General features: G+C 53.2%; 2 protein-coding genes across 4 annotated transcripts in view; one reads left to right on the top strand and one right to left on the bottom strand.

Moving 5' to 3' along the window:
* TEX11 (testis expressed 11) overlaps positions 1-5625 on the top strand; it is a 31385-nt gene extending 25760 nt beyond the window's left edge. For both annotated transcript variants that reach the window (XM_017737564.1, XM_017737563.1), the window contains one exon: positions 911-5625. In XM_017737564.1, the coding sequence (XP_017593053.1) occupies positions 911-982 (72 nt within the window). In that variant the 3' untranslated portion in view covers positions 983-5625. The remainder of the gene's footprint in view (positions 1-910) is intronic.
* Positions 5438-25879, bottom strand: part of DLG3 (discs large MAGUK scaffold protein 3) — a 77675-nt gene continuing 57233 nt past the window's right edge. The window contains exons 1-12 of one of the 2 annotated variants that reach the window (XM_017737566.1): positions 21855-21982; positions 21298-21412; positions 17558-17734; positions 16807-16882; positions 16135-16234; positions 13308-13349; positions 12353-12403; positions 11460-11561; positions 11113-11283; positions 10483-10594; positions 9813-9904; positions 5438-8125 (exon numbers count right to left, since the gene is read on the bottom strand). In XM_017737566.1, the coding sequence (XP_017593055.1) occupies positions 8019-8125; positions 9813-9904; positions 10483-10594; positions 11113-11283; positions 11460-11561; positions 12353-12403; positions 13308-13349; positions 16135-16234; positions 16807-16882; positions 17558-17734; positions 21298-21368 (1101 nt within the window). In that variant the 5' untranslated portion in view covers positions 21369-21412; positions 21855-21982 and the 3' untranslated portion in view covers positions 5438-8018. Of the gene's footprint in view, positions 8126-9812; positions 9905-10482; positions 10595-11112; positions 11284-11459; positions 11562-12352; positions 12404-13307; positions 13350-16134; positions 16235-16806; positions 16883-17557; positions 17735-21297; positions 21446-21854; positions 21983-25879 lie in introns of those variants that run through there. The other variant, XM_017737568.1, reaches the window with a different exon arrangement.

Here is a 25879-nt window from a genome sequence, read left to right as displayed (position 1 = left end):
GTGGTACCTAAATATTTTGGGGGAGCCTGATACTAAAAGATTTTTTCAAAGTGAGGCCAGAAAAGTTTTGATAGCCAATGGAAAGAATAATGTAGCATTCTTTTACTGGAAGGATGATGCAAATGAGTGACTGGAAATAAACTTCTGACTGTTTGTGGCCACGGGAGAGCCCTGGATCTTTGCCCACTTTAACTAAAGCCAAGGTGCTGTACCAGTTTACTTAAATCAGCTGTTACATGAATACTTCCAAACTTGGTTTCTAGTATAATCTAATGTCTTACAAACAGGGTTTAAGATGGTGTGAAGAAAATCACTAAAGCTCACCTTATCAGGTGTAGTTTAGCCACTTCCTATGAGGGAGAAATTTCCAGGCTAGTACCTTTGTAGGTGACACTTTGCAATGACACTTTTTCTTACTCTGTCACAAGCTTCTTTCTGCAGCTTTTGGCTGCTGTTCCTCTCTAGATTGCAACCCAGTGCAGTGTGGCTGGTGTCACCATTCATTCTCTTGTGCACAAGCTGAGCAATCAAGGGATTGGCTGTAACTCTTACGCCATTGAAAATCCATCAGTTAAGACAATAAGTGCTGACAATAAGAAGTCTCTTCCACCCTCAATTCCCAGTGTCTGTGATTTGGTGAACAGGTTTATGTATGGATATAAGACTCAGATATAAACTATGCTTTATAACAGTGTAAATAAAACCGTTTTTGTTAGGTTGCACCGATCTGTTTTTTTCTAAACCATGGCATTTAAACCTGGGCCAAAAATCTTTACATCAGTCTGAAATTTTAGGTTTAGAAGCTGGTGGTAGTCTCCCACCTATTCCCTTGGTTCTGTTCTCTGTCACTTAGTTAAATGATATATTTTTATCCATCCTTGTTGACAACTATGGTGCTCGTATTCTCCAGATGGTTGGCCTCTATAGTGAGGTTCTGGACAAGCTGGACAGAGCAAAAGGATTTATTCCAAATGAAGAATAATGACAGCCACAACTACAAAAAAGGAAAGCACCCTCTCTTGGAAATGTTCTGCTGAATGAGAGGCTGTTAGCTCTGGGAAGGCACAGGGTCATGGGAGTAGTGGAAAAGAAACCAGGATCTCCTTCTTGTTCGCAAAGAGGTTATGTACTTTTTAGGAAGTGTTTGTTCAATAAATGTAATTGTTTTCCTCTAGGGAATAATTTTCATTCTTTGGAGCTATTTAACAGTTAGAAATAAATATTTAACTTTTTCATGAGATGCCTCTGCTGTTGTGTAACAGGTTGGTTTAAATATCTGATTTTAGTAGTAAATGGCAGTGAGCACGATAAAAGTCTTTAAAAAGTATTCCATCTCTTCTGGTTGTCATAGCTGCCTTGCTGCATAAATATTTATCAGATTGTTTAGTTTCCAGTCCATTTCAGTGTGGACAAGAATTCAGAGCTGTTCTCTGGTTTCACAGTCAGTTGAAATAGAAAAATCAGCACTACTGAGCTCAGGGAAGAAGCTGCAGCTGTCACTGGTGGTGCTGTGAGGGCTGCACTCCTCCCTTCCAGCTCACTGAACCCTGGGCCAGGCAGGTGCTCAGCAAGTCAGCCTGACCACGTGTCTGGGACTTGGCTATGGGAAACCTGGGACTGAGCCAGTGAGGAATCCTGTCTGTGTGAGTGTGGGGTGTGCAGAGAGCCAAACGAGGACCCCCCTGGGTCACTGGAGCTGCCACTGCAAAGGGGCTTTGGTCCCAGCAGTGACAGTCTGGGGTGCTGCACGTGTGACCCCGGGAGGGGCATCTGAAGGGTGACACAGGGGAGTTCCTTAACAGGAGGATGGCTCTGTTTAGTGTAAATTCTCTATTTAATGGTGAACTTAAAGCAGTTCACCAGATGTAGCTGGAGTCTCTGTGAGACACTGCTTTCAGATCTCTAATGCACAATGTGCTGCATGTTTCACTAAGAAGTACCTTTGAATCCATAAAAATCCAGGTCTCAAACGCCACAGAAAATTCATCTGGAGTCACAGTTTTGGAGATCCATGCTGCATCACAGCAGTGGGGGACTGTGAACGAAGCCACAAACTCAAAGGTATCCATCCTGCCTGCAGCATCTCCTTGGAGCCTGCAGGGCTGGCTTTAATTACTGCTCAGTTCTGACTTGCACACACACATAAACAGGTAAAGGTGTCACACTGCACCTGATGAGAAAGGTCACGTTTGCCCAGCAAATGCAAGGAGATAATTACATACAGCCATAGAAGGCTGCAAGCACTGAATGTGGGTTTGCCTACAGCTAGAATGGTTTGAATTTTTTCCTTGGAGATACTAATTTTGATTTCTTTTATGCTACAGACAGCACTGAAGAGCCCAGATCAGATAAGTTACAGACTCTGCTTATAGTACTCATCTCTTCCTGCACATTTTTACACAGTACATTTTATTCCAGGCTTAGTATTTACCAAAGGGTTTAAGTAGAGCAAGAATTCCTCTCCTAGTTGAATCAGACTATAATTAACTGCGTTTCCAGTGGCCATTCCCAGTAGGTAGTTTGTGTGCAGTCAGACCTTTGCAGGTGTTTGCTGGTGCAGATGCAGGCAGGTTATTTTACTAGGCTAAATGCTGCTTTACAGTTCAGTAGCCCATCGAGGGTGTCTGTGGTTTATAAATCTTTTTAAACCAGCAGCAGCTCCTGTAAAAAAAAAAAAATAGTGCTGTGCATTCCTCCCCCAGTCTTACCTTTTCATTGATCCCTGTTTTTTTTCAGCTCAGAGATCTTGTGTGCTCATCCCTGTGAGCACAGATGGCTCCAGAGGGTGGTAGTGCAGCAGTAGTTTCCTATTTACACATCATTGTGGATGCTCCAGGGTGTGCTGGACACTGGTTCTGTACTGCAGAGTCCTCCCTGCTTCTGAGAACGTGAATGGATCCTCTAGGGCAGGAAGTCACAAATTTGCCCCCTTTCTCCAGCCTGTGCTTTATGCCCTTTTTTTACCCCCTAATCTGATAATTTCTTGACCGTTTGGGGAGGAGCAACAGAGCAGAGGCAGAAGGGAATTGCAGTGTGGAGAATGGGTCCAGGGAGAGGGCGATTCTAAACCAACCATCTGGGATTGATGGGATTGTGGCTGCAGGGAGCCTGCCCTGGGAAAAACATCCTTGCTGAGAAGAGTCCTGGAATGGGGCAGGGCAGAGAAGATACCAGCTCAGCTGCTGAGCCCCGGAGCCCCTTCTACCCCCTCTCACCCAGAGGCACCTGCAGCAGGAGCAGGGCATCTCCAGCAGCTTTCCACTGAGGGTGCCTCTCCCACCAGACAGTGTGGGAAGAGCTTTGCTCCCACTGTTGTGGCTGCATTGAGCATTTGGGAGAGGCAGGAAGGAAAGAGGGGCCGGCCTGGCCACTAACACTTAGAAGTGGCCACAGTAATCAGAAATCAAGGTAATTGGAAGAGGGCTGAAGCTCATTAGAGGCTTGGGCAGAAGCTTTTGTCAAGTAGTGCACTGGAACTAGGGAGGAAATACCACAGCCACCCCTGTGCTGAGTCAAGTGTGGCCCCAATCAGGTATTGCAAGTCCCCTAAGTGCACCCATGTGCTTGTACCATTCAGAGATGCTGCACTGACTGACCCAAACAATGTGTAATGTTTTTCCTTAGGGTTAAAAACCCTAAAAGTAAGCAAATGACCCTCATTTTGGAGGCAGGGGATATAAATAAACACTGAAGGTCAAGGTGTACCCAAGGATTCTTGAAGAGACACTTTTGACCTGGTGATGACTTTACCTGCTTCACAGTAGATGCTTCAGTGCCATGAATCCTGCTGTGACAGCCTGAGGAAGGCAGAGAACAGCAGTTCTGGAAAACTCTGCTGCCAAGCATCATTAGCAACAATGGGCGTATCTAAGACAGCTCCATCAATGGGGAGAAAATTTTGGACGAAATTATAATTGCATTTCTTTAAAGCCCCTCTTCCAGTAGCCTCACAGATTCTGTGCTCCTCTGCTTTGCTAAGACAGTTAATTACCCAGAGCTGCAGACAGAAGCACAGACATGTTTCTCTGTAGCACAAGCAGCTTACAGCCTGATTTTCTAGAAGCGTCTTAGGGCAGATTAGTTTCATTCCTGTTGCAGGTAGCTGTAGCAGGACATCTCGGCAGAGAAAAGAACCAGCACCTACATTTCACAGTTAGACAGGACCATTATCAGGACAATGCTCCGCTCTTATTTGGGCCAGGACTTTGCTAATGTCCTGCTTGGCAGAGCAACTTGTCCTTAGCCAGGAAAATGGGCTGTTACAGCTTTAACAGAGCAAGTTCCTTCTTCATGCCACCATCTTTCTCTTCACATGCTGGTTTCTCTTCCAGAGGTTGTTCTGCCTTACAGGTGTGACAGGGTTTATTTGAGAACTTAACCCCGTGTTCCTCTCCTCCCTGGAACCTGAATGTTTCCCTGCCCCAGCAGAGCCGATGCCACACGAGCTCAGGGCACATTTTGGTGACTGTTTCTGTGCTGCTTCATCACTCCAAATCTGTCATTATGCAAGCAGTTTGATTTTTGAGTGGTAATTCTAGCATCAGATCTGCTTAGCAACTGCTTAATCTTCTGGTGTTTTGTGGACAACCACTACCACCAACAGGCTGTTGATCTGATCAGTTAAAGGAGTTCCTAAATGGTTTTTAATTTGTCCAGTGAGCTTCACAAACTGAGCAGTCAGCAAACTGTATGTCCATGCTCAGTTGGTACAACATCCTTGTTCCCCTGAAGTCTCAATTTGCTTCTTTTCTGTGCAGTTTGAAAGTAAAAAGAAATTTAGTATTTAAAAACCTTTCTGTCAGCTCAGCTAAATGACAAAGCAGATTCAGGCACAGAAGTACTGTGACACTCCTTTAACCACATTTTCTTCCAGGGAACACTCCTTTTCAGGAGTAGTAAAAATTATACTAGTTGTCTTTACAACTTCTCTCTGATATTTAAACTGCATGTTAAAACCATAAAAAGAAGCTCTATATTAGCTGGACTATGTATTTTCTTTGCTGTCTTTATGTCCAATGCAAGAACAATTATGTAGCAGCACACAAACTCTATTATTTGTAAAGCAACCTCCCCACAATTCAAGTCATGATCCAAAATACATTTATGGTGTCGTGGCATCAGGCCAGACTTAACCTGGGTTAAAAGAACCCAACCAAAAGCACTTTTCAGTGGTTGAGTTACAGCTCTAAATAAGCCCACTTCCTTTCTTTTATTTTCTCTTTTATTTTCAAAATTTTTTTTAGATTTCCTTTTTCCACTAGGCAAGCTCTCAGGCACCACCTTTTATACCAAAAAAGGCAATTTTTTTCCCCCAAACCACTGTCAACACTTCAATTTGCCATAGAGAGACCACATCAAGAGTTGCCAAGATCAGCACCAAAAAAACCAGATCTGGTACACAATGAAGGACTCTACAAGAAGGTCTCAAAGACAAGAGTTCTTTGCAACTCTCTGTTTATTAAAAATATATGTCTCCTTGGAAGAAACACTGTTAACCAACTACTGTTGTCATGATCGATTCGATACTGTCAGCTATGCCATGGAGTACATCATCTTTTTCTCCACGTGACTTGATAAAGGGAGACAGGCTATTAGGAAAAAACAGAAAAAAGAAAAAAAAAAAAAGACAAAAAAAGATAGGAATGTGTGACTAGCACCTTAAGGACTTTTGTTTCACTTACTCCACTTCTTCAGGGACCGACATTTATAGCAGCTGGAGCAGGACCAGCGGGGCAGGGGGCTGGATGCCCGACAGGAATCCATTGCCAAAGTTCTGTGTGCTCCTTTAGGGTCGGTCCCACCGAGAGCAGAATCCTTCTGCCCTCCACCGTGCTCAGGGCTGCAGCGCTCTGTCCTGGCCCCAGAAGCTGCTCAGTCCCTGCAGGGCTCCTTGGGATGCAGGACGGGCAAAGGAGGCTTCTCCCCAGGCAACACACGGACAGTCTTACAGCAGCTCTGGCTCACCCTGACAGCCGTGGCCTGTGTGCTGGGCACTGACTGATGCACTGAGAACCATCACCGTGGGGAGAGGGGACCACAGCTCGTCCCTGCCAAACAGGGGGAGGAGAAGACTTACCTGCTCGTGCTTGGATAGTGCCCTCCTGTGCTGTGGCTGTGTGGCACTGTCTGAGGAACAGCATTCACCAGCTCTTTGTAAGGTGGGAGCACTCGTACCTGAACTCTGGGTACCCAGCACACACTCCTCAAAGGCCACATGAGTGTCCCCCAGCTCCACACAAGGGTCTGTTCCCACACTGGAGCCCCAGTCAAGCACAGAAGCCAAAGTGTCCTCAAAGACAGACATGTCTCAGCTTAGGGCCAAGTGTCTCGGTGCCAACAGTTGCCTCCCTTGAAAAATGCCAGTGCCCAGTGCATGGGGCAGCTCTGCAGCCCCTGCCCCTCAGCCTGTGAGCTGGGGCACCACTTCAGGGCTCTGGGCTGGCCTTGAGAGAGGCAGCAGAGCTTCAGCAACAGGATTCACACAGAGATGTCAGAGACAGAGCCAGGCAAGGTGGCCACGCTGTCCCCTGCCAAGCTGTGGCTCCTGGAGCGACAGGCGAGGTCCTGCTGTGCTGAGGGACGGCCCTGCCCCTGGGAGAGCCAGCCCTGGCACCCACACACAGCAGAGCCGGGAATTCGGCACGGAGCAGGGAAGAGAGGAAGTTTTTCAATTCTGTTACTGATCTGGAAAATGTGAGTGTCCATCCAAGGCACAGCTGGGGGCTTTTCCTGCCAGTGGCTAATGCAGAAGGGAATGCCAGTGTGCTGCCACAAGCCAGAATGGGTCATTCCACCTGCACCCACAGGTGCAGGGCCAGTCCAACATCCCAGGTTTTTCACAGCAACACAGGACAGTGAGTACATTTGTTCCATGTGGCCAGTAAAGTATTTCTTAACTAAACACCACAGATCTAGATTCTATTTACAATAGAGCCAGCTTAAAAAATAAGTTAAAAAACTGGTTTTTATACCCATTCAGTTCATCATTAACAAGAGAAAAATGGAATAATAATAATAATAATAACAATAATTAAAAAAGCCAACACAACAACACAATATGGGTTTGGTTTAAAATCAGCTTAAAAAAATAGAACCAAAAGGAAACCTCTCATGCAAACACATAAGGTGGTGTGTAAAACAATGTGCAATTTAATATGTAGTATCATCCATTCTCTTGCTCGCAGCCTCCTGCTCAGTCTCTGTCTCCCAGCCTCTCTCAGGCCAGCTGCTGCTCCTTGCTCTGGTCCCTCCTGCAGGGGCAGTACCAGTCTCTGCCCTGTCTCAGACCCAGGGTGGCTGCAGGGAACTGGCCTGGACGGGAGAAGTTTCCAAAGCACCTGGTACCGTTTTGAGCTCTTCCTGCCCAAGTGGACTCCCTACGCCGAGTGGTTGGGACAGAGGAACTGAGAGAACCTTGCAATAATACAATACCTTTTCAGAGAGGTCCCTCAGATTTCCTAGTCCACATACATATATATATATATAATATATATATAATATCTCTCTATATATTATATATAAATTACATTTACAGATAAATAAAATGCTTTCTGCTGCCCACCTGTCGCACTGTTCAGAGCTGCTAGACAGTCACACTTGGAAAAATGCCCCTGGAGCTCTGATACCAGCTCAAGTGTTCAGAGTCCATTGTTTCACTTATTTTTCTTACATTAGTCCTTAGCTGCCTCCTCCCATCTTGATTCTTTGTTTAGTTAATAATAATAATAATAATAATATAATAATAATAATAATAATAATAAAAAAACGACCTTGAATGGGTTCTCATCTGTCTCTAATGGAGCAGTGGGAAGGTCCATGCAGGAATGGTGGGAACAGTCACGTGATGAATGATATGAGTTCATCCCAACAAAAGAAACAGGACTAGAAAACTCAATTTTGCGACGATCTAAAAAAGGGAGCAGGAATAGTTTTCATATCCCTCCCCCTCGGGGCAGAGGGCTTGGATGGGTGGGACTTCGGAGATCTTCTGCTCACAGGGAAGCAGGTGGGAGACATCTTCAGAGTTTCTCTGGGGACGGGACCCAGATGTAGTGCCCGGACTGATCCTCAATGATCTGTTTGATTTTGCTGTAAATTTCTTCAAGAGAGTCTCCTTGTACGATGGCTGGAAGAAGAGAAAACAAGCAAGACCCTGAGCACCAGGCAGCACTGCCATGAGCTCCTGATGCCCCAAAGGGCTGGAGGCTGCAGCCAGCAGGGCCTGACCCAGGCGGTGCCAGGGGCGCTGCAGCGGGCCCAGCGACACAGAGGGTTAAAGCAGCACCTCGGCAGGGATTAGCCGGCGCTGATCCCGGCTGGCAGAGCTCCTGGCTGTGTGCAGGGCCGGCTGGGCTCTCCACACCAGGCTGCTAATCAGCTTTGCAAACTGTGTCAGGCACCGCGCTGGGGCTGTGGCCGGGCCTGGCACCACCACGGCGGCGCTGAACTGGAGCGAGGGAAGGCAGGGCTGGGGCAGCTCAGTGGAGCGCACCAAGCACCTGCCCTGGAGTGCCAGCTTTGTCCCTTCCCTCTGGTTTTCCTTCTGGCCATCTGCTGAGGGCTCCTCATGTTTGCTGCTTCCTGTGCTGTGGGGTGGGAACGCAGCGCTGTCAGGCTGGGAAAGGCCAGCGTGCGGCCACTCTCCCAGCAGCAACTCCTGCCCAGTCCTGCTGCTTAGCACAGACACAGCACGAGGCATTTCACTGTGCTTCTTACATCACAGGAAGGGCCGAAGATTTCTGGTAATCCAGCCAAGACCATCCTCCAGCATCTCTGTTCCCTCATCCTAAACTGCTGGCACAGAACCTGTGACAGTGACCATCTCTCTGCCCACTACCCAGTTCTTTCAACACATTTCAGCCAACAGCATTCCTTTCCCAGGTCAACATCAAACTCGCTCTCCAAGTGCACAGTGGCATGTTGAGGGCCTGCAAAACTGAGGCAGGTCTTCCTGGAAGAACAGGCAGCAGCTCTGGAACTGCTGCCCAGCTGGAGGTCTGGGGAAAGCTCACCCTGTTTGTACCCAAATACTTGCCCAGCTGAAATAAATTTTTAGAAAACATCCTGCTTGGGGTTTTTCCCAGTAGCTGTTAGGTGGGTAATACAGTTTGGCAACATTATCACTCCTCAGCTTAAGAAGAAACACTGGAGAAAAGATGGAAGACCAGTTTCTCTGCCTCTTCACCTGCCTGTGGTTTTCCAGAATTAATCATGTTACAAACATTAGTTCCTTAATGCACAAGGATGCCTGTGTCATGAGCAGCTCATCTCAGCAGGCACAAAGTGTCAGCAACCCCTGACTGGCTCTTCAGCAAAGACTACTTAGGAAGCAAGCCAAACTTCCAGTCTTTTTTGGTAGATGTTTTGTAATTAACTCAGGACTGTCTCCACCATTTAGGTCACTAATTTTTTATCTTTCCTCTTTAGAAATTTCTCTTTTTGAAAATGCTCCCCTTTTCTCCCATGCAGGGAGTTTACTTCCTGTAGACTTGTGGCACCCTGAAACCCTGTGCTTCCCCTGGCCGGGGATTTTTAGACTTTTTATTATTGTTGAAATTGGCAGTAAGCTTGCACAAACTCAGAAAATCCTGCCTGACAACTTGTCTCCTCCTCTACGACTGGTTTACTCCTATCCACTGATCTTGGAGCAGTCCCCTTGCAGAGCCCTCCTGGCAAAGTGCCATTTGTTTTTTGCTTTGATGAAGCTGGATGTTTTCCCATGACCCTGCAGTAGGACAGTGCTGGTAGAGAGGTCACAGCTGCCAGATGGAAAAATGAAGTAAATCAGATACAAGCCTGCTCAGGACACTCACCTGTAAAATATTCTCCAAACTCTTGCTCAAGTTTCATGGCTTTGTCAAAGACCTTGTTGGCCTGTTCATACGTCTGTCTCCGGTTCATCTCCCTGCCACACACAAAAGGGAGAAACTTTTTAGCTCTTTTTCTTAGCAATGAACAGAAGCAAAAATAGCCCACAGAGCCAGGGTGCCTGGGAATCCTCTGCTCACAGGAATGGAAGCTGTGCAGGACCCAGCTCTCAAAGGCAGGGCCCTTCCCCACAGGCTCTGGGCTGCCTTGGCACTTCCATCTCAACTTCCACCAGTTCTTCCCATTGCCACCTAGCCCACCTCCCTTCACCATAGCATGGAAGTGAATTCAAATTCAGACAATTCCCTAAATTTGTGAGACCACTGCAGAAGTCTCCCTGCTTGCCTAAGTTTTCTCATCTTTATAAAACATAGAAATAAACAATTTGGCCCCTTCTGACTTGAGAAGGGGTTTTCTGAGGCCCCTTGGTGCCAGCAGAATTTCTTCTGATCTCAGGGTCAGTCTCAAGCTGTTGAATCTCCTCACAGATAACATTCTCTGCTGCTGAGCAGAGTTGCAAGCTCAGCTCTCACATCCTTTCCAGCCTGCACTACCCAGGGCCAGGAGCAGCAGGACAAGCAGCTGGAGAGGCACAGAACACGGTGCTGCACTTACATGAGGGCTTCAATGGATTTTGGTTTGATGAAAATGGCAATGGGATAAAGTTGTGCTTGTCGCAACCTCTTGATAGCATTGCCAGACACATCCAGGATGCAGTGCTTCCCCTGGAAAGGAGACAATCAGGATCAGACCTACCCACACAGTCTACTCTGTGTGGGAAGCAGCTTGCTCATACAGATGTTCCTAAAAAGGGAGGAGCCACAGAAATGAAACCCCAGTCCTGAGACACAAGCCAGCTCCCAGTGGCCTCACATTCCTGCCTGCTCAGGGCAGGACAGCAGCAATGCAAAGGGACTGAACCTTTGTCTGGACATGTAAAACTATTTACAAGCCCTGGGTAGCTCCAGGACTCCTCCAGAGGAACGCTGCTGCTTTGAGGGTACCCTGGTATCTTTGTCCTGTGAGCTCCCAAGCACAAAGCTGGGCCACCAGTGCCAGGGTTTCGGGTGGAGTTTGGATGACAGAGGTACCATGCTGAGGTAGAGTAACACAGCTGAGAAAAGCAGGCACATGGCTTGGCAGGACTCTGGAGGGAGGAGAGGCTTGTGCCATACTTGCTTAATGTGGTTACAGCCCTTCATTAACAACACAGGGAAAGGAGGGGAACTGCTGGATGCATCCCGGTCTCTGCCACCGCTCGCACTGACTGAATGCTGGTCCCATAGAGATTGTCATTGACCTCCCCAGCCTCTATGAACTTGTTGTCCTGGATGTCCTTCTCCATCTGCTCCCGGGATACGACAAAGTGGTAGTCCTGTCCGTCCACCTCGTTCTCGCGCCGAGGCCTGGTGGTGTCTGGAGGAGAGCGGGCATCAAGAGTGAACCCAGAGTGATGCATGAGAAACCGGGAGGGAGGAAACCCACCTGTGCTCCTGGCCCCCTCCCCACGCTGCGGGCGGGACCCTGCAAGGAGCAGAACCACCACTCTCCCCTCCCTCCAGCAAGGGCAACGAGTGCCGGCCGGGACTTACGGGGCACGCAGGAACCAAACTTGTGTGGGAACTCAGAGATGAGGTCGTCGTTAATTCGGTCCTTTGTCGGCCCCAGGATGATCACTGGCCTCGCATAGTGAACTGTGAACAAGAGCCACAACCTGAGGCCCCACATGTGCGGTGGGCAGCTGACCCTACTGCCACTTTTGGCATTGACCTGCCCTCTCCCTGCTGGCAGTGGGTGCTCTTGCTCACATGGGCACCCAAAGGTGCCTCCTCCGTGCGAGTTTATCTCCTCCTGGTCACGGTCAACATGTCCTTCCCATCTGACCCAAACCATCTGCGTGGCCCCGGGGGAGGTTCTGCAGGTCTCCAGGGTCGCGGATCAGCAAAGCTGCTCCCTTGCTTGGGGCAGGAGCCAGGCAACCAGGACAGCTGGGCGAGGATGCCACGGAGCTGGGGGAGTGACGGGAGCCTAAGAGTCAGATCCAGCTTCTGGCAAGGACAGACCACCGAGGCTGGGACTATTCAGCCTGCGAAAGGGTCTGGAGGGACTGAGCATCAAGCAGGGTTAAAGGCTGAGGGCTGGGGGAGGGTTGCTCTGCAGCAGGGACCTGGTCTGAGGCAGGAAGGGATAATCTTGTCCTCAGCTGAGGACTAAAGCCCAGCTCAGTTTTAGCTCTGCATCTCTCCCTTGGTCTTGCAGACCATGACACAAATCTTTTCTGTTGATTGAAACGGGGCAGTCGAGGCCAGGGAAAGCCGTGCACACCTGGCTCCCCTGCTGCACGCAACACACGAGACTCCACCTGCATCCACCCCGTGCCGTGCTGGTGTGGCAGGAGGGGAGGGTGCACCGGACACCCTGGCTGTGCTGGGGACACAGGTGGCTGCACTGCAGCGGGCAGGGGGCAGTTCAGCTCAGGACTTACTTTCTTGCCGCGTCACTGGCTCGTACGACAGGATGGTGTCCTCTTGTCCTTCTGCAACAGAGCCAGGGGGATGTAGGTGAGCACTTGCAGCAGCTCTCCAGCCCCTCTGCAGCTGTGAGGAGCTGGCTCCTGCCCCTTCAGCCTCCCACAGCTCTGGGGACACTCCAGGCTGTCCCCACCACTCCACCCACGGATGTGAAGCATGACGGGCATGCAGTTATGAACCCTTGAGCCACTTTAATTATTCGTGTCCCAGCTCTGGGTCAAGCCTCCTCTTTCTCTCCCCCACGGCTGCAGGCTCCCAGCCCATTGGGATGTAGTGTCCTCCCTGCAGGTATTTAGAGAACTTTCTGGGGACAAAGGGAGCATCTGTTGCAGCTGGATCCCATGCTCTTGCACAGGCTTGGGCTCCAGGAGCCATCTATGCTACAGGCCTGGCCTCTGGCCATTGCTTCCTGTAGCAGGCACTGAGGATGGGGGATCATCATGGACTGGGAACCCACTACCCTGCCCTGGAGCAGAGCCTCCCTGCAGGTATTTAGAGAACTTTCTGGGGACAAAGGGAGCATCTGTTGCAGCTGGATCCCATGCTCTTGCACAGGCTTGGGCTCCAGGAGCCATCTATGCTACAGGCCTGGCCTCTGGCCATTGCTTCCTGTAGCAGGCACTGAGGATGGGGGATCATCATGGACTGGGAACCCACTACCCTGCCCTGGAGCAGAGCCCTGCAGCCAGGAGAGAGCAGAGCAGCAGGCAGGTTCCTTCCTGCTCCCCAGCCCCTGCTCTCCCTGGCTCCGAGGAGGGAGCTGGCCGCAGCATCTCAGTGTCACCAGCAGGAAGGACCAGCCTCCGAACAGAACCACCACTGGGACAAGACAAGATGGAAGTGCCAGAACATGCACGCTCACACGGGGACACGCACACAGGGTGGGAGAGCAGGAGGACACACACTTACTGGAACTGCTCTCGCTGTCACTGGTGTTTGATGTCACGCCCTCTGCAAAGCAACCAGAGAGATCCCCTTCAGAAGGAGCATGGGCAGGAGGCATGGGGGCACCCCGGCTGTCACCCAGCACTACTGACCAAGGGCAGGACAGCACTGGCCTCCCGAAAAACCTGCAGCCCAGCACCCACTGGGACGAGTCTGTGCCACATGGGCAAGGGCGGCATCTTTCACCCTTTGCTGGGAACCCGGGGGCATGCAGGGGGATGCTTCCAGGAGAAGACAAGGATGCCAGGAGGGCCTGCCTGGCAGACGTGAAGGCACTGGGCTTCCCAGGCCGAGGGAAGGTGGAGTGCACAGGGAGGAGAACGCTGGCAGGGGAGCAGGTGCAGCATGCACACAGCGGGCAGGGGAGGGCACGGCTGTGCCAGCACAGGGATGGGGGAGCCTGCCTCTGGGGATGGGGCTGGGACGCACAGAGACAAGACAGTGACAGGATGGGACAGAGTTTGGGGCTTTGCTTGCTCAGGCTGATCCTAGTGCTGCGACCACCCCGCAGAGGCTCGCTGGCCGCTGCCTGCCCCAGTCAGGCTCTGCACTGGTCAGGGGGTGCGGAGCCTGGCAGAGAGCTCATGCCCCAGCTGAGAAGATCATGGGGCTCCTGTCATTATTCTGCAGTTCTGGGTACGGGATAACCCAGAGAAAGGTGTGAACGCCTCAAAATGTTGTCCCCCACCCCATTCAGAGCAGGCCCACCATGGCCACTTCCCACCCACACTGGCAGTGGCTCCGAGTGCTAAAGCAACAACCAACCCAGATAGGAGCAGGAAGAAGAGGATGAAGAGGTACAGCTCACCCTGGGTGCAGCAGGCACTTCAGGCATGGCTAACACCCCCACACAAGCTCCCCCATCCCGTCCCACATGCAGCAGAGGCACCTCAAGCCCCGCCGCCTCCACCGGTCCCCGGCAGCAGAGCAGCACCCGGGGCTCCTCCTGCCCCGCACCCAGGGAAGCTCAGCTGCCCCGGCCAGAGCCCAGCTCTTCCCCAGGCACCGCCAGCCACAGAAAGGGAACAATGTGCATTGGAATTCAACTTACTCAGGTTCTTTGCTCCATAATAATCGTCACTTAACCCAGGGAAGTCCTGATTTCACAGACAGCAAGAAGGGGGAGAGGGGGAGAGAAGACAGCGAAGGAAAGGGGAGTCAGAGGGATGGGGGAGACAGAGCCAGACCAGCATTAGTGACAGGAGTGCAGAATGGCCCAGAGCTGCAACTGCAAGTGAGGTTAAATGTTTTCAGAGCTGACACCATCAGCCCGCTGCCAACGTGTTGCCTTTTGCAGCTGGACCTTTCCTCCCCCAAGCTCACCCTCTCTGCCAGAGCACCCAAGGGCCACCCTGGGTCTGGGGAGGGCAGGGCAGCCACAGCAGCATCAGCTGGCACCAAGCAGTTGCAGCCCTGAGCTGCTGGCACAGGGGCTGAAGCGTTTCTCCTTGTGGAGTGTACTGGCATGGCACAGTGGCTCTGTGCTTCCCCAGCACAGCCTGGCCTCTCTGGGGCCAAGCACAGCCCGCAGTCCTGTAACACGTGGCAGGAGGACACATTTTTCCCCACCTGTGTGTGTCAGCTGCCCCACACCACAATGCTTGCACAGGCTGTGGAAATGTCAGGCAGAGACCCCCCACTGCAAGCTGGGATGGACAGTGGCAGAGCACAGGGAGGGAGCTGGCTGTGTGTCTGTGGCACAGGCAGGTAAAGAGAGTGGCCTGCCCCATCCCATGCTGTGTCACCTCACTGCAGGGCCAGCCAAAAGCGGGCCCCCAGCTTCAGCATGGATCAGACTGGAGCCCAGCCGTGCCCAGGCACTACTAGAGACAGGCAGACATACAGACAACCTTCAGCATGGGCCAGAGGCTTGTGCTGTCTGCTAAAATCACTGGAAGCTGGCACCAGCCTGGCATGGGCAGCAGAGAAATGCAGGCAGCCCTTGGAGCAGCCCAGCAGCAACCTCCTGCCTCTGTATGACACCCAAGACAGCCCCAGAGGGAGGAGATGTGTTTGCTGCGCTGGCACTGGGACACGGACACAGCTCTGCCTTGTCCACTGCCCTTTTCCAGAGGTTTGAGCACTTCCAGCCTGGATGCTTGCCAGAGGAGTGGATGCACTTCACCACTCAGAGCAGGGGTTTGGTTTGGTGAGCAGCTCCAATGCTGCCCACATCAGGATTTGGGGCAATAAGACAAATGCCCTGCCTCTGCCACCTCCCAGGGTGGCAAGAGCTGCGGAGCCCAAACATCTGCAGCCCACTACCAAAGATGTGCCTCAGTCATGGGTGGGCAGCAGGGTCATGGCTCCCCCGTGTCCACAGGGCTTAATCTGCTGGGAAGGGCTCTCCAGTGGGAACATAGAGCTCTAAGTCACTTCTAGGGAAGATGGAGCTGGGACCTGCCCAGGCCCTGAGCCCTGAGAGGGACAGGAGAAGCTCTGCAGAAGAGCTCTGCCCCTCGCTTGGAGGGAAGCAGGCAGAGGGAGGGAGCAGAGCCTGCAGCAAAAGGGGGAGAGCAGGGGGAGGCAGAGCAGGGAGTTGGGTGGGTGTAAAGTTGGATGAAAAGATGAAGACATTGAACATGAGAGAAAGGAAGGGAGTGCCAGCCTGCAGCTGTTGCTTTCGTTTCAAGCTCCAGTTTCTCCCTAGCTGCTGGCACGAGTGTGGAGCACAGACCTGAATACAGGCAGGTGCCAGGACCCCTGGCTATGGAAATATGCTGGATCTCTCCCCTCAGGGCAGGCGACCTGAGGGTTGCAGGCTTGCCTTCTCTGGCCAGCTGCTACTTACGTTCCTGTCCGCTGCTCTCCTGGGCCAGGTTCTCTTTGCTCTTGTAAAATGGAAACTTTCGAGAGAGGCGAAAACTCTTTTTACGTTTCGTTTTGATCGACTGAAGAACATGGAGATGGAAGGGAGGACAGAAAAAACAATGGTGTTTAACGCATGTGGGGAAAATTAAAATGAAGAGACAATGAGGAGCTGTGTCAGGGCAGTCACCCTCAAATGAAATCATGGAGATTACATGAGAACTGTAATGCAGGAAAAAAATTAAGCATGGAGAAAAACATGTGGTAGGGATGCTGGGAAGCTGATGGGGCAGTCAGCAGCTCTGCAGGGGTAGCCAGGCTGTTCTTCCTTGCTCGTTGGCATGTTAGGCACTGCTCCTGAGGTGTGAGGGTGGCTACCTTCAGCAGCTGCCAGAAGGCACCTCCTAGCCATGGGCTCTGCCACCCTATCACTCCAAACATGGGTCCTTCCCCAGTACTTTCACACCATCCTGGGCTCCTCTGCTCAATCACTGCATATTCACGGAGGTTTTGTGCCAAGCAGATGTGGGCCTGGGGCAGGTCCAGTCACATAGCTCTTTGCATTGGGATTGAGGAGCTTTTGCTGCTGGGACTCATCCTGACCTCACTAGTTACCAGCTCCAGGTGCCCCACTGAGCCCCAGATCAGCACTTACCCTGTTAGACTCAATCATGCCAGTCCTGGCGTGAAACTTCACTGTTTTCAATCGTGCTCTCTCCTTCTTTTCCACCCTGATCAGGAGAGAAAGAGTTGCTAGTCCCATGCGTGTGCCCTCCATGCTGCCCATGTGGCTCCTCAGGCAGCTCCAGGCACCCTCGGGTGGTGGCCCCATTGGCAAAAGGCAGCTCCTTCCCAGGGAGGGACAGGTGTGGAGCTGCCTGCCCAGGGTCTGGCCAGGGCGAGTGTCTGCGGGAGCAGGAGAGGAGCCAAGCCAGCCTTCCCCACAGGGATAGAGGACAGACTTGAGGCTGGCTTTGCAGACCTGAAGGCAGCAGCAACCAGCTCCTCTGCTCCCTATGATTATTCACCTCACAGTGAGGCTGTGAGCTGCAGAGCTGGGCAAATTGACAGAGGACACGAGGAGCAGCCCACACTCACTGCTGTGACTCTGCTCTCATATGGAGACCCAGACTGGCTAACACCAACTCTCCATCCCCACAGGGACCACAGAGGGGGCTGACCACTCCCCTCCTCACCTGGACTCTCACCCAGCTTTGGAGAACACCTCCCTAGGGAGACCAGCACACAGCCCCAGCTTAAAACCAAGGTGCCCTGCACACTGCCAGGTGGACTGGGACCACAAGGAGATCTCAGCCTGAACAGAGCCCTGAGGGCTGCAGGGCTTACAGAGTTTGGGGAAATCCTGGGGTCACTGCGTGTCACAGCTCCTGCTGATGGCCACTCACCTCTTCTTGCTGGGGATGACCCCGATCTGTTCGCTCTCGCCGTGGGGTGTGACGAGTCTGGCTTGCCACCACTCGTCATCAGAGGCATTGATGACGTGCAGGATATCCCCGTAGGAGAAGCTGAGTCCCTGGCTGGGCAAGCAACTGTCCCGGGTCCGGTCATAGTCAAAGAGGGCTCTGTGGAGGAGCAGAGAGAGCGATGCCTTCTCTGAGCATGGCCAGGCAGTGAGGGCAGCAGCACTGACAACCTTCTGGGGCACTGTGACCTTCATACCTTACAGGATTTAAACCCAAACCCTGCCAAGGTGAGCAGTGCTGCCAGCCCCAGCACATCCCTCAACTGACAGGCTCAGCACAAGCCCTGAAGAGTGCAAGGCAGGAACAACAGTGCTGGGCTGACCTCAGCTGTAGGATGCGCACGAGCCATAGATGCACTGAAAGAGTCTGTGGTTAGTGAGCAAGCCAGGCCCAGAGCAGCAGCCTGCAGGAGGGCTGCTCCCCACCATCCCTCTGTGGCTGTGGGGCCAAGGAATGGGATGGGGAATATCAGACCCCACTGCTGGTGGGTGGTTGCACAGGCAGAGACCACCAGGCTTTGAGCACAGAGCCTGTGAATTAGGAATGCATCTCAGAGTATATATATCTGCTTCCACGACCGATCCTTTTCATACTCCTAAACACCTCCCCTGAGAACAGTTTATTTGGTTTAAAATTATCTTCAAATTTAAACTAACCAGATATAGAAAAGATTTTGGTTTTTTTTTACTAGAGGAGTGCTAATACTCTTCCTGCACACATACATCACACACAGCACTGCAGCCCGTACCATAAGCTGCTCTCAGTGGCTTCACCTGCAACTTGTTCTACTAATGTCAGATCACAAACTGTGTCTGCTTTGACGCAGCAACTTGCAAAAAGACAAAGAAAGGGAAGAGCCACTAAAAGTACTGGCAGCACAACCTCTGTATTTGCTCCTGGGACACTGGCCCACAGCCCAGCATGAGCCCAGGCACTGCAAACTGGATTGCTGCTGGTTTAATCCTAGCCCTAATAAACCTTCTTCAAGCAGGAGAGACATCCCCTGTTCTGCTCATTACCCCCTTCCACTGTGGGGACTCTGAAGAGGGTCTAAAAGCACACTGTAAGTGGAAGGGCTGAGGGACCATATGGCAGGTCCCTGTGGAGCAGCAGAGCTTGGAGGGCATTTCTGCCAGGGGAGTGCTGGGCTGTGAAACCTTTCAGGGCACTTGGGACTGGGTCTCAAATGGGAAGAAGGGCTGCCCCACAGGGAGGGCTCTTTGGGACAAGACCCAGGCTGCCCTATGCATCCAGATACATTCAGCCACCAGATCCGTTCTCCTTCCCCAGTTTGCTCAGGGCTGGGGCAGCTCCTGTGCTCATTCCCTCTGCAGGGCAGAGTGGCTGGAGCCGGCAGCAGAGCACCAATGGGTGATTTGGCCGGAGGTAATCAAGCCTTGCAGGCAGCTCCTGGCCAAAAGATAAGGCTGCATTCGGCTGACAGGCCGCTGTGAGGTCAGTGCCACTGGCCAAGGCCCTGGGGAACTGGTCAGGCCGGTTCCCAAAGCCAGGCAGGCTGTGAGGAGCCCTGCCCGCTCCATGCACCCTGCCCTGCAGAGCAGCGCTGGGCCCGCGGCTCCTCCCGCAGCAGCCACCGGCATCCCGGGACAGGCACAGCAAGATCTGTGCACGGGCAGGACACCTGCAAAGCCAGCTCATGAGGCATTTGCTACCCCAAGGCACGATGCTCCAGGACACCAGCCCCTGGCTGTGCTGGCACGTGGGACCCACCGTGGCTGGGAGCTCCTCCAGGTGCACAGGGGCCAGACGGCAGCTCCGCTCTGCCCCCAGACTAACAGCCAGGAGAGCAGATGGTTTGGCTGGAGGGCAGGGAAGCACTGCCAAGGCCTCCCATGGCTTCCTCCTGGTGTCCAGGCACAGTGCCTGCCTGACCTCCATCCCCACCCGGTACGGCCCCAGTGCTGGCAGACTTTGCCCTGCGGCAGCGCAGGCAGGCGACAGGCAGGACATGAACCCGCCTTGCCTCTGCCTGTGCTGCACAGCTGCAAACTCCAGCACCCCCAAATCGGCTCCAGCACCCCCAAATTGGCTCCAGCACCCCCAAATTGGCTCCAGGAGGCACTTGGGTGCCCGGCCCCAGCCCTTCAACAGCACACGGGACGCAACGCAGCCACTCAGGGCTGACTCAAGCAGTTCGGTAGCAAGTCCTGTAATTGATGTCCTGTCCACAGCGCAGCAGCTCAGCTGGTTTCGGGTAAACTGTGCTTGAAACTACCCCGCCCAGAAGGGCTGGGGCAGCCTGGGCACCCGGCAGTTCTTGCAAGCACGTTTTCAGGGTGTGTGTCAAGCAGAGTGTTGTGAAGGGCCACGCTGGGGAAAAGCTCTCCCCTGGGATCACCGTCTCAGCAAGGAACAGACCAGCTCCACCTGGGTATGTGTGAGGGGACACAGTGCTGTGGAGGCCTCCAAAGCCCCGTGGGGGGATGCACCAAGAATTAAGAAATGCTAAGAGTAGTATGGAGGCAACAGGGAGCTCTCTGATTCACAGGAATACTTCAATACATGAGCACCTTTCTAGGCAGAGAACAGGCTCAACTCAAGCTGGGCCCAGCCTAAATCTTCCTCCACACATGAGGGTGTCCACAGGACAGCAGGGGAGTGAGGGCAGGACTAACAAGACGATGTTTATTCAACACTGCGCCCAGCTTGTCGCACACCCTCAGGAAGCCCAGAGATGCTAAATCAAGCAAGCTGCCTGCAGAGACTTGTGGGAAGGTGTGAACTGCAGGCACCCAGAGCTGCAGCTCTCCCCTCCTGCCATGCTGGGCTTGCAACATATCCACCACACCTGAAGTCCCTCTGCATGGAGCAGCCATGCAGTGGGACTTGCAGGCTGACTCATGTAGCCTCAGCCCTTGCCATCCTTCTCACAGGGAAGAAGGAGAAGCATCCCTTGCTCCTGCCAGCCTCACCTGCAACAGGCTGTGCAGGGTGAGGATTTACAGGATTATTTTAACTACCAAGTTAAAATTACTCATTAGCTCTCATCCCACTGGTGCTGCGGCAGGCAGGAGGTGGCAGGAGGCAGGCAGGGGCTGTCTTGTCCACACAGGACTTGCAGCAGTTTGAGCTTCATGGCTGTTTAACCCCTGCCTGCCTGTCCTGCGCCTGGCTCCAGACCAAAAGTGCACTGAGGGCTCAGAGCAATAATCCTCCTAAGAGCTCATCTCCCATCCAGCCAGATCCTGCCACAGGAATGGCAGGAGGAGACAAGGAGAAGCCTGTTAGCTGGTTTGAGGAGAGCGCCCTGAAAGCTGCCACAAGCTGCCTGGGGCAGAAGCAGGGCTGGATGCCCACCACTTCTAGTGGTCCTCAGTGCATTGGCCTGGCCAGCAGCCATCCTGGCTCTGTAGAGACCACTGCTTTCCAAACTGGAGCAGTCCTCAGGAGAGGCATTCGAGTGCAGAGCACCCAGCCTTGGCAAGCCAGTGCAAAAGCACTGCTCTCCCTGCTGCACCCTCCAGGCTTTGTGATGCATCCACAGCACTCACTCCCTCCCCGGCCCCTGACACACCGACCTCAGAGGCACTGCACAGCCCAGGCTGAACCGTAACCATCCCCCCTGCACCCCACGCTGTGGGGATGTGCCCATTCCCCCACCTGCCGGGAGCCCAGGAACAAGTGGGGCTGCGGAGCCTTACCGGACATAGAGCGATCTCTTCTCGCTTGTCCGCAGTGAGCCGGAGCCGGAGCTCATGCTGCTGTTCATCATCTGCTCCCGCAGGTCGTGGATCTTGGACTCGAAGCGGCTGTACTCTGTGGGGACAGGGCTGGTCAGTGCAGGCACAGCTGCCCCCAGGCTGATCCCCAGCCAGGCCTGTCCAGGAGGCATCTTGCCCACAGCCTGTCTGTCCCTGCACACGAGGGAGGGCAAAGCTAAAGAGGTTACAGAACTCTGCAGGAGCGCAGGCAGGGCATCTGGAGCAGGCAGCGTTCCAGCTGCTCCCAACCCCACCACAACTTCCCACACAGCAGCTCAGGCAAGGGCTGCTGTGACCTCCACTGCTGCTGAGCTGCAGCTTCATGAGGGAATGGCTGGGAAGGACTCGGCAAGCTGCTGATCTACAGAGCATTTCAAAACACGCAGAGAGAGTGAGAGCCCCTCCAGGAGACCACTGCCCACCAGCTGGAGCAGCAAGACACGACCACAGCCATTGGGGGAGTCCCCAGCTACCGCTTTGCTGGCAGCAAAGATCACGTGTTGCTTCTACATCCCAGCGGCAGAGACACGCAGGAAGAGCTGGGGAATCCTCCAGAAGACACCAGCACCTTCCTGCCAGGTAGCTGGGCAGGAGCAGCCACCACCCCGGCGCCTGCTGCTGCGCCAGCCCGACCTTCAGCCGGGTGTAAAGGTCGGGCTGACATGCAGAGGGTGGAGGCTCCAGGCCTCCCTACCCAGGGCCGAATGAGGAAAGTGCAGCTGCGGCTCCAGGAAAGCTGCTGGCACTGCCACAGCCCACACTGCCAGATCTCACCTCGCACCCTCGATTTTGTCCCTTGGGCACATCCTGCAGTCACAGGTGAGAGAGGACCAGCCTCATCTGTGCTGTAAGACTTGCCTAGAAAACCCTATCCACAACCCAGTGTTTTAGACGTGGCTTGGGTTTTAATTCAGGGGAGGGGAGCACAGCAGCTCAGCTGTGGAAGCAAGCGCTCGCTGCAGAGCAGAGCCACAGCTGTGGAGCCACATCACATGGGGGGAGCAGCAACACTGCTCAGAAATGTTCTGTGGGCTTTGTTTGGGAGCCAGCCCCTCTCCCATGGACTCTCAGTGCAGACAAATACAGAGTTGGGGTTATGGGATGAGGCAGCTGCAGCTCAGCATTTCCCGACTCTCCAGCCCTTCACTCTCCAGCCCTACTGCCTGGGTATCCCCCTGCTACACTCAGTTGCCAAAGATACATTTTTACTTAAGGACTGGGAAAAAGAAAGGCAATACACACAAAAACTGCTGAGTGGCACACAGAAGCTCCATGTGAAGCCCCTTCTCCTGCCACACAACATCCAGAGTTGCTGCAACAATGGGCAGGGTCAGCTGCTTAGTGTGGAGATCATGAGAACTCCTGGCTGCCCCATGCCAAGGGGCACCCACTGCCTCACCTGCCTTCCTGCTGGCAGAGGAAAACACAGATGCAGCGAGGCATGGATAACGCCTATTTTACAAGAAAACTGAATTCTGACACCAAAGCAGTACCAGGGTTTTACGGAGCTCTCAGCAGAGGGGAGTGAGCTTCATCCCAGTCCACATCTCTTGCCCCACACAGCTCATGCTGCTCTGGAAGAGCTCATTCTGCCATAAACTCTTGTATCCCAGAGGAGCATCTGTCAGAAGTGGGTACAGCTTCTTCATAAACGCTCTTTGGTACAGAAGAGCTGTTTCCCCCAGAAAGCACCACTACAACCCTTGTCCCCAGCCAGGTCATCGCAAACCCTGCTGGGGGCACAGATTCCCTGCACACCCCACACTGCCTGGGATTGGACAGGAAACACAGGGCAAAAGGAGGTTTCTCCACCCCTAGCAGCAGGGTGGGGGTGTTGGGAGGGCAACTTGTGGGTGTCACTGCCCTGCCAGAAATGGCATATGCATCCTGCTGCATGCAGCCCAAAGTCCTCAAATGTCCCCATTTCAGCTGGGGCCCTCCATGCAAAGGGACTTTCCTGGTTTTGCTGGAGTGGTCACGCTGCTTGGAGGGGTAGGAAAAGCCCATTGACATGACAAGAAGCACAAACCAGGCTGGCTGCAGCAAACTGAATGACACAAGGGCTGCTCTGGCTTTAACTCCCAAAGAGCAAACGCAGTCCCGCCCTAGGAAGGGTTTTCCAAGGAGCCGCCAACCCACACTTGCTCCAGCTGTGGGAGGGCACAAAGTGGAGAAGCAGCCAGCCCCAAAGCAAACCCGCTGCCTCCCTCCCAGAGCACAGGAGGCAAGGTTACCCCAGGACTGAGCAAGGGGTACCCCCAGGTGCTCTTAACTGCACACTAGAACAGTCTCAGACAATTACCAGCAGATCACCCCCAGCAAGCAGTGTTCCTGCCTTTGCTCCCTAACTTCGGGCCACCTCGACTCTGCACCTTGACTCTCTGTAAGGAGATCTCCTGTGCAGCTGAAACCCTCCCAGGAAGCTTGCCCAGGGTGCAGCAGGGAGGTGAGCCGGGGCTGACTCTCACAGTGTTCAACACGTTCAGGACATGCTTATCAAGACTGAAAAGTATGTAACAGGTGAGCCGGCACCTCTTGCTGTGAGGGCCATCACGGCGCTGCGCCGTGTGCCAGGATGTTTGCTCTCCTCACTCAGCAGCTCGATAAAAACACCTCTGTACCCTCCCACCGCTTCTCCCTTTCCAGGGTGTGGGTGTTCCTAGAGCTGGGCCCGATTCTGGCCCCTGGGGTGAGCTCCATGCTGGGAGTGGAGTCCCTGAGTGTGCACATGCTGTAGACCACTATCAACAGGCAGGGATCTCCTGCCTGCCCCAAGGATCCCAGAACCAGCATACACGAGTGTGACACACCTACAAACACGCCCAGCAGAGCCAACAAAGCAGCGGGTCTGCATCTGGGCACCAGGAGACAGCACAAAGGGGAAGGCGTTGGCAGAGAGGGGAGCTACATTGGAAAGCAACTCCTGAGTACACATAAAGCCCTGTATCCAAACACTTCTGCCCAGGCTCAGGCTGGGCCATCAGCAGAGCACAGAAATGCTCAGGCACAGGTTTCAGCCCAGCCACTTGCAAAAACTATGCACAGCTTCAGCCTGACATTTTAGCACCCTGACCCCAGACACCTTCCCTCTGCAGGCCCAGGAAAGCAGAAGGAAGCACAGCCATAGGGAAAGCTCAGAAGCTTTGAGAACTCATTGCACACCCCTGGAAGTCCCCTTTGAACAGACTGGCTCAGAGAAATGCCATAAAGAGAATTTTTGTATTTTCAGGTGAGGAATATCAAGGCTTTGTTGCATGGGGTGTGAGAAAGGGGAATTGCCAAATCCAAGCGCTGGTCATAGTGGCAAGCAAAGGTCAGGGGGAGAAGTGCTCAGAGGCAATGGACCTCACAAAAACTCAGGAATCATCACTCCCCCTCCTCGACAGAATGCAGCAGTGGTCAAAGGTGCTGGTACTCAGATGAAAGGGAGGATGGCAGCTCCTCTTTCTAGTCTTTCTTGGTTTGGTCTTTGCTTCTTTTCCCTCCTAGTGCCTGGCAGGACACCACAGGGAGGGTCCCTCATCCTGCAAGACCTGCACAAGCAGCCTCTCTGACCCCTTGGAGCCCCAGCGAGGTCAGACACAGAGCACACTGCACTCATCCAGCACCCCAAGGCAAGCCCTGCCCACGCTCAGGTACGAGAGACAGGTGCCATCCTCCGCCTCTGCTAGCGGGGAAGGACTTCTCAGATCCCCTTTTCACCAGCATCTCCTCCTTTGGCCATCCTACAATCCAGCTCTCCTGCTCTTTCCACAGCCATGATGAACACAGAAAAGGCAAACATGTGAGAGCACATGGGCCATCGAGGGGGCCCAGACTCACCCACACCCAGGGCTCACACCAGGGAGCTCTTTCTCCATGACTCCCAGCCCTTCAAGCCTCTTGAACCCTGAAGGCAACTTCCAAGATACAACAGTCTGTACTCCACAGCCACAGCGCTGCTTCCCAGGATGGCTGCAGCCCCTGTGCTGGGTGCTGCTGCCCACATGTGCCAGGAGCCATCACAGACATGGAAAGTCACTAGCTACAACACATTGACATTTCCGCCTCGGTCTAAGGGGGTTTCAAAACATCTTGTCCAGTTTGACATTTAAGAACCACTCTTGGTTGGTGTCTTTGCCAAATCTCAAGTGGCAAAGGGAGCCAGAAATACGAGAACATTAAGTGCTTCCTGGAAAGAAAGAGAAAAAAAAAGCCAAAACAAACAAACCCCACACCCACAGCACAGCCGGAGCAGCACCAGTGACTCCGCGCTCCAACGGCCTCTGCCATGGGATGGAGGACGAACAGTGGAGACAGGGACCAGCAGGACGCTGCCCAGAGATGCCAGAGAGGAGGCACTAGACGAAGGGCTAGACTAGGGCGGGACACTGGACTCCTTGGAGAGGACCAGAACTGCTGGTGGAGAAAGCCAGTGGGGCCCAGGAGAGACACCTTTTCCAGCGGCCGGGAACGGCTGCATCCCAGCACGTGCACGATGCCGCTCTGGACACGGCCGCAGCCCCGGGGTCAGCCCCGGCCC

This window comes from Corvus brachyrhynchos, unplaced genomic scaffold, assembly GCF_000691975.1.
Source record: "Corvus brachyrhynchos isolate BGI_N302 unplaced genomic scaffold, ASM69197v1 scaffold346, whole genome shotgun sequence".
NCBI classification, from domain to species: domain Eukaryota; kingdom Metazoa; phylum Chordata; class Aves; order Passeriformes; family Corvidae; genus Corvus; species Corvus brachyrhynchos.
This window is presented reverse-complemented; position numbering and strand designations above follow the sequence as displayed.